The sequence below is a fragment of the Rhizophagus irregularis genome, chromosome 13 (assembly GCF_026210795.1).
Source record: "Rhizophagus irregularis chromosome 13, complete sequence".
In the NCBI taxonomy this organism is placed as follows: Eukaryota; Fungi; Glomeromycota; class Glomeromycetes; order Glomerales; family Glomeraceae; genus Rhizophagus; species Rhizophagus irregularis.
Genome location: NC_089441.1, coordinates 1,147,283 through 1,155,888, shown reverse-complemented (window position 1 = coordinate 1,155,888; position 8,606 = coordinate 1,147,283). Strand labels below are relative to the sequence as shown.

At 26.6% G+C, this 8,606-nt stretch overlaps 2 protein-coding genes across 2 annotated transcripts; both read left to right on the top strand.

Annotated features, from left to right (window-relative positions):
• Positions 1-1,280: 1,280 nt before the first annotated feature.
• Positions 1,281-3,237, top strand: OCT59_004870 (uncharacterized protein; the record flags this gene model as incomplete). The annotated part of the gene is made up of 5 exons (XM_025331436.2): positions 1,281-1,487; positions 1,576-1,891; positions 1,962-2,203; positions 2,266-2,295; positions 2,365-3,237. The coding sequence occupies 5 exons, from the start codon at positions 1,281-1,283 to the stop codon at positions 3,235-3,237; spliced, it is 1,668 nt and encodes a 555-aa protein (XP_025187820.1).
• Positions 3,238-7,088: 3,851 nt separating this feature from the next.
• On the top strand, positions 7,089-7,819 carry OCT59_004869 (uncharacterized protein; the record flags this gene model as incomplete). The annotated part of the gene is made up of 6 exons (XM_025323383.2): positions 7,089-7,254; positions 7,319-7,348; positions 7,413-7,460; positions 7,537-7,581; positions 7,651-7,713; positions 7,776-7,819. The coding sequence occupies 6 exons, from the start codon at positions 7,089-7,091 to the stop codon at positions 7,817-7,819; spliced, it is 396 nt and encodes a 131-aa protein (XP_025187821.2).
• Between the last annotated feature and the right edge of the window lie 787 nt (positions 7,820-8,606).

Genomic DNA, 8,606 nt, shown 5'->3' with positions numbered 1-8,606 from the left:
CGTTCATTTGTTACTGAATGTATATATATATATATATATCAGATTCTACGTTATTAATCAAAACAGTATATAAATTTATCACAAATTTATACATCCTTGCAGATGACTCAATCATGAATTATTTTATATTTATAATAATATTTTATTTTATATTAAATCAAATAAAAAATTATTGGTCATTAATAATTGGATTGTCTGCTGAAGTAAAAAAACAAAATTAGCCAATCTTTAACATGGTTGGTTGTTTGGTAAATTTTATGCCTGGGTTGACTTTTTATTTTATGATTATGATTGGGATGAATCGATATCGTATGACAAAAAAAGATCCTCATGAAAAATTTGTGATCGTATAGTAGTTTGTTCTACAACTCACTCCATTAAGCGTTAGATTTTAAGATATAATCATGCTAAAGAAAGTTTTTTTGGTTAAAGCGTTATAAAATTATTATTTTTCAAAAATTTGATATTTACACAGATTTTGTATTACGGAAATTTTTTTTTGTTCCCCATTTATATTTATATCATGTGCTATACTTTATAAATCCTTGCCATTTTTTTCATAAATAAGTTTTTTAATGCATTTCCGATTTTCTACTCTTAAATAACGAAACATGAGATTATTTATATTGCGAATATCTGAAATTTCATGTACAGTATTTACTGTATAACACAGTAAAGTATAAAGTTGTTTTATTATTAATAACAGATAGACTAACTAAGTTAATTATTTCTTAAATAAAAACGTAAAAGCTGTTACAACACATGTTAATACATAATTATAATCAAAAGTTCAGAAGGCACAGCTTTATTGTGTGCCAGGTTGGCGGCGCAGCGGTGACAAATAACTGGTGACAGATAAGTATTGGACACAAAAACAGTCACTAAAGTTGCTGAGATTAACACGGTCTCTCCAATCACGTGATCGTGACAGTTTAAACATAACACCTCCCTATTAAGAAATATGGGCTGGTTGCTGCGGTACACTTATTTTGGTTATCTGCATTTCTGTTTATACATATTACGGAGATGAATTCATACAGCATTCACAATAAGTCATTTCTTTGTTATGACTGATAAAATTCTAATATTGTCGTAAGTAATACATGTTATTGGTTCAATAGGCAAGGTACAAAGGTACAACCAAAATGGAATGTCGGTTCGGTTAAATTATGTTGATCCCTATATTTAAAGATATATAAATAAGGAGATATTTCACCTTAACTCTCTATCAAAATATTAAAACCAACATCAAAAATATCAAAACATCGTTAAACATCAAAATGGTCAAAAAACCTTTTATTTTTCTATTATTAATACTCATCTTGTTGAACCAAGTCTATGTTGATGCTACGCTTGATTACGCTCCTAGGAATATTGATACAGAATGCTCGCCTAAAAATATTTTGGTTGGCTCTTACGTTGGGGGAAGAAGTCATCTTAAACCGATACTAGACGTTGCTGCTATATTAATTGAAAGAGGTCACAATGTAAGTAACAAAAATTTTACGTATTATACATTTTTCTTAATCATTCACAAATTTATCTTTATCTCATCATTTTGTTCTTGGTATGTAGGTAACACTGTTGACATCAGGATATTATGCGCCATCATTAGAATATCCAACTGTTAAACAAATTACGTTGGGTCCCGAAATAAATTATAAAGAGATATTGGATGCAGAGTTTCATAAAGAATTTGATTTTAATAGGATGGCATATTTTTTTGAAAAAAGCGTAAAAGATTACAAAGAAACGTATGAAAAATATAAAAGTGTCGCTAAAGATTATAATATTGACTTATTTATTTGTGATATGCATATAAATGAAGCTTGCTTAGATATTGCTAACACTCTAAAGAAACCTGTTGTTGGAATGAGTTCGTTTTTTCAATGTAAATATAAATCTTTATCATATAATATTTAATTTGAAAATTTTCGAATAACATTCCATCTACTTTTTAGTTGCTAATCGCGGATTACATAAATCCGATCCAATGTTTCAATGCAACATTTCATTAGAAAATGAATCTTTTTTGGAGAGATTTAAATGTATTATAGTACGCCCTCTTAAATTATTTTATATGATACATCCTATTATTAATCAGTTAAATAATTTCAGAGAACAAGTTAATGTCAAACCTATAGTTATGGGACAATCGCCAAAAGTTTCTTTACATTTGGTTGACACTTTCTTCGGTTTTGAGGTAACTATAATAATTAATTAAACTTGCTTAAATTATTCTTATTAAAATTATTTTTTGTTTAGTTACCACAATCTTTACCACCAAATGTTCAGGTAATTAATGCTTCTTTATATCATATTAATATGCAATAGATTAGTAAATATTGTTTTTTACTTTAATAGGAAATGGGACCAGTATTGTCGGAAGAATATCCATCACTTACGTCTGAACTCTCTGATTTTATGAATGCACATGATCGTGTCTTATATGTAGCTTTTGGTACGCGTTTTCACGCAAGCACCGAGAACAACAACAAGCTTTTACAATCATTTGTCGAAGCAATCAATAAAAAAATAATCGATGGCGTAGTTTGGGCATTAGTTTTGACACCAGAGGATAGCTACTCCTCGACAATAACCCTAACTGATGGTTCACATATTCAAACTTCACCAATATTAAATAACAAGCATCCACATATTCATATTGCAAAGTTCGCACCACAATTCGCTATACTTAATCATACCAATACAAAATTGTTTTTTGCCCACGGAGGTGCAGGAAGTTCTCATGAATCTCTTTATACTGGTACTCCTATGTTAGTATTGCCTTTTGGTGTTGATCAAATGGGTAATGCTGATAAATTAGAATCAGCTGGTGTTGCATTAACATTGAATAAGTTTAACTTAGATGTTAGTGATATTATAAACAAGATAGATTTTTTATTAAAAGATAAGAATATAAAGAAAAATTCAGAGAGATTGGAATTTTTAGCTAAAATTAATAGCAAGAGAAAGTTTAGAGCTGCCGATTCAATTGAATATATTTTACATAGTAGTAATCTTAATGAAGGTGTTGATGAAGAATTTTTAAATGAATGGTTTCCTGCAGAATCTAGGATGGGACTCATTAAAGGAAATAATTATGACGTTTATGGAGCTTGGTTAGGTATCGTTCTTGGACTTATTGGTGGAATTCTGTGGGTTATATTTATATCAATTAGTTTTATTTTAAAAAGAATTATTCCTTTTTTTATTCAAAAACTAAAGAATGAATAATTTATAAAATCTTAAATGCTTATGTTTTTTTACACGTCAGTACACATGTTTATTTTTTTTTCGTAGAAAAATTTGTTATTTCTTTATTTTAATAAATAAGATTATTAAATAAAAACATTAAATACTTATAAAATTAACCCACTTAAATCTGAAATTTGTCATTTTCGAAATAGTAGGCTATTTGCAGTAATCATTTAATAATCGTTCGGTTAGTCACGACATGTTTTTCTTTCTACAATAATTTAGCTTTAATACGTATCACATGATGATCTATTTAAATACACCCCAAAATTTTAGGGACTCAATTAGCCAATATGTAATAAATACTTTGCAACGCGGCATTAACACAATTTAATATTTATGATAAATTTAATGATGCAGCGATACATTTTTTTTACTATATTTTTATTTTTTGTGATTATGACACTTCAGACGCTTTAACAGTTCCCATTCCTAAGTATTACCTCTATTTATCTGTAATGCCAATGACTGAAAGTTTGTGGTGATAAATACGATCACGAAATTACTTGCGGCCAACTTTCTGAAGTGTATGTCTGCCTATCTATCCTCCTACAGGTTACGGTACATTTTGCCGAAAATGATAGAAATGATAGCGATTATCAATTTTATAAAAATATTAATCGCGCAATGAAAATAAAAAATTTTCTTTTATTTATTTCGATTCTTGATTGAGTACTTTAATCTTTTCATTTTTTTAGTTTCTATTTTACATTCTTTTGCTACGTCACCTATTTTTGCAATAAAAATAAAAATTAAATAAACGTTTAAACAAAAAATTCTTTTTATTTTTAAGAGTATTTTCTTCTATGATATTATTACTTTAACATTCAAGTAACTGATATTAATTGTTAAGCAATAAATAAATAACTTTATTTTCCTGAAAACATTTATTCAGTAACAGGTAAAAAATGATTAATATATTATAAACAACAAGACAAATTTAATAAAAATTAGCTAATTCAAAAATTTTTCTAGAAAAGATTTCTTCATGTATTTAGTATAAAAACAATAAATTAAACAAATGTAATAAATAATGTTTCGGCAAATGTCCATTCGGCGAAATGGCTTCGGCGAAATGTCCTGATACCTTACTTCGCGTTGAAATTTTATTTTTAATCATGATATTTTTAGTAAAATTTAAACGTTTTATTATTATTATTTTTTATTTTTTACATGATTTTTTTTATCTTGTAACCGATTAATTAAATAGGGATGTTGTATAGTGGAATTCTGTTTAGTGCTGCGCTTGAAAAGATTTTAATCACAACATAACTCGCAAGTGCTACGGATCTACTTGTCATACTTGTCATATTTAGGTCATATAGGTAGTGTTACATAAATCGTGATACATATTCAAAAAAAGGAAATAAAATTGTCGATTGTGACAGGGACAAAAACGGGGTTAAGCAAATTTTGCTAATTCAGCACGGTAAATAGTCCTTCGGACAATAAATGGAGATTTTTCCTGAAAAAAAAAAATTAAATATTGATAATCACTTGATAAAATAATTTTGAACAGGCAGGCCGGTTAAAAATTTGATTATTATTATAGGCTTGGATTTGCGCTTGTGTAACTCAAGTCTCGAGTCAACTCGACTTGTTGGCTATTTTAATAAATTTGAAATTGAAATCTATCCCTTGAAGTATACCTTAGAAAATATTACTTAAAAACAAAAATATATTTTTAATTTTTGATCTATGAAATGGTTTTCTTTATTTTAACGAAAAACTTTTAATAAAATGGATGATGATAGTCAATAAATTACAAATATATGTGAAAATAATGGAAATATTTGATCTACTGATTTAATTGTTTTTATTAAACTTTATATTAATAATTAAATTTTATATTTGTAGCTGTAGAAATAAGAAAAAAAAATCAGTAAAGGAAGAAAATTTTTAATAAAGTTTGTTTATTAATATATGTGGTCGTTTTTTATGAAATTTATCTTACACTTTTTAGATCTTGGACGCTATTTAACTAAAATTTAGTATAAGAACTTACGCTTAGGTGAAAAAATATAATTAAATTTTAAATTATTTGAATCCCTTTATAAACTTGGTTCATTTCTGCTTTTATATACTCATGATAATTTTTTTAAAAAAATTAATAAAAATTTTATATATAAAAATAATCAATATCGATTTTTCAACAATTATTTTGAATTTAATGCAAACTAGTTGCTTCGCACCAGGATTGTAATGCTGGCTGGAATTATATGATCGACATATAAATTTTGCTTTTTTGAATTTGTTTAACGTCACGACGTCACGTCGTCACGTAATAAACTGGCCAATGGAAGTAAGGTTGCACAATTTAGAATTTATTTATACAGGTAATCTAAACGTTACAAATTTTTAGATATATAGATTATTATTACGAGAGTTGTTACACAAAATAGCAAATACTTGCTTTTAATGGAAAAAAAAGGAGTTACTGTATCACGCGACAATTTATAATTAAGTTGATCTCTACATCTTAATAGAATTCTTTTATTCTTTCATGGAATTCTGGTCAGAGCTCATTCAAAATCTTTCCATAATGGACTTCTAGATTAATTGTTTACTATAATTCTTTAGGATTTTGAACTCCTTACTTTAAATATATATACTAGAAGATTTTCTTGAACGCTACAAATAAATTATATATTTTTTGAAATAACAGAACAATTAATATAAATATTGTTTACGATGTCATGCAATATGTCCTTAAGTCGGCCAGCACGAACTGCTATAGTTAGTAAAGAAGGGATAGAATGTAAAGAATGTAAGATAAGAAACATTATAAACAAAAATCACGAGACTTGTCATTTATGTTATAACATATTCAAACTTAATTTAAGTGGGAATAAAGTCATTGATGACTTTATCAGAAATACACGAGTTAATTTTGTTAAAGGTTCAATTCCTGGGGTATTGGAATTTGTTCCCTATGATCAATTCAAAAATATAGAATTTATTGCCGAAGGAGGATTTAGTAAAATTTATAAAGCTATTTGGGTTGATGGCCCAATTTGTGAGCACTTTTCCTATTACACTAATATTATTTGTGAGAATAATTATACAGTTGTTCTCAAAAAACTTAATAATTCTAAAAACATTACATCCAAGGAACTGAACGAGGTACAGTACATGCAATATTCTAATCTTCAACGTGATGATGATGATAAATTAATAATTTTTTTTTATTTATTTAGTTTAAGGTATATTATCAGATTTTATTAAAAGGTCGTAATCTCAGCGTTAGTAAATATTTTGGAATTACTCAAGATCCTATTACTAAAGATAAGATAATTATCATGGCATATTATAGTTCAGGTGATTTGATACATTATTTAAGTAATAACTTTTATAATATTAATTGGGGGATAAAACTGAGATTGTTATTTTATACAATAAATGGACTTAAAGAAATACACAAAGCAAAAATCATCCACAGGGATTTACATAGTGGAAATATCTTTATTGATAAATTTCATGTGTACATAGGTGATCTGGGAATAAGTAGATCTGCAACCGAATCGCATAATGATAATGAGAAATATGGTATTATTCCTTATATGGCACCAGAGATTCTTCAAGGACAAAAATATACTGAAGCTTCAGATATATATAGTTTTGGAATGATTATGTGGGAATTTATGACAGGTAGAAGACCTTTTTGGGATGAAATTCATGATATAGAACTTATAATCAAAATATGTGATGGTTTACGACCACCAATTTTTACAAATGCACCCGAAGGATATATTGAATTGATGAAGAAATGCTGGCATTCTGATCCAGCAAAAAGACCAACAGTTGTAGTTATATTTTCGAAAATTTATAAAATGTATAATGATGAAAGTGATATAATAAATCAAACTAAAATTATTAAATCATCAGATATTGGACCTGTAACAATAAATAATCCAGATGCCATTTATAAGAGTAGACCTTTAAGTCGCATGATTCAATCTGCAATGTCTTTAAGGAGTTCAAGGAGTCAATCTATCGGTAACAAATTTATTAATTACAACGCATTTTTGTTGCAAGAAAAATTTAACAATTATTTATTTAGATCCATTTTATTATTATCAGAAAAATACTGGTAATTATTCAGTTTTTTTTAATGGTTTTTTTATGTTCTTACTTATTATTAATATTATTTAAAGATAAAAGAAAGTTTGAAGATGATTCAGTTGAAGACATTAATGACAATGGTACGGTAATTAATTTAATAAATTATTATTTTTCATTATACTTTCTACTAATTAATTCACATTCATAATTATTTAGAACAAAGTATGAAAAGAAGAAAATTTCTTGAAAATGAAAATAGTGGTAAATAAAATACACTTTAACGATCAACATATTTCTTTCATAATTTTAATTGATCCTCACGATTTGTAGATCACTTTACAAAAGAAATTGTATTAGATATTAATATGAGCTCTAATGAACCTTGTGATAAAGGTACGTTTATAAATATAAGTCAACATTATAAATTTTTATCTAATTTTTGTTTTCAACATAAGGATACGTCACCAAAGAAATTGATCTTGACATCAACGCCCTTTAATTATAATATTTAAACCCAATTTTTTTTATATTATACAGTACTGTAATTAGCTGGATTCTTTAATATACAAATATATTAATGTTCAGATATATTAAACCATAGATGGATTGATTTTATAGAAACTTTGAATTCAGTTAGCTATAATCGCTGGATAGTGATTTATTGTAATTACAATAATGTCTTAACCTAATTTTTTATTACTAATTCATTTTCATGCATGATAGTAAAATTTAAGTTAAAAATTGGTTCTCATATCACAATTAACTTTAGTAAATCAGTATTGTCCATTATATATAGTATAAACAAGTTAATTATTTTTTTGACGTTTATAACACTAACATTGAAGTAGTATATTATTAAATAAATGAATCATATAGTTTTAACATACTTTATAAATATAAAAAAATTAAAATTTCGGAAATCAGAACTTCTGGAATACGAAAACTGAAAATTATATTTTGTATCGTCTAACTAAAAAAAATCTATGCTAATCGAGTTACCAACTTATATTCCTTTAATTGTGAAAAAGTTTATCGATAAAAATCGGTATTTTATTATCTACGTAATTTTAACATTATTATTGATTAGTTATTACGTTAAAAGAATTGTCGTTTTATAATAAAAAAATTTAATTTTCGTTTCTTTTGGCACGCGTTCGAGTTATCTAACCAAAACCATGAAAGTGGACAGTTAGGTATAAGATGATAATGTATTTTCATCACATGATGGGAAAATTTCTTTACATATGGTATGAAATGTTCCGTTAAGGGATCCTCTTTGAATCGAC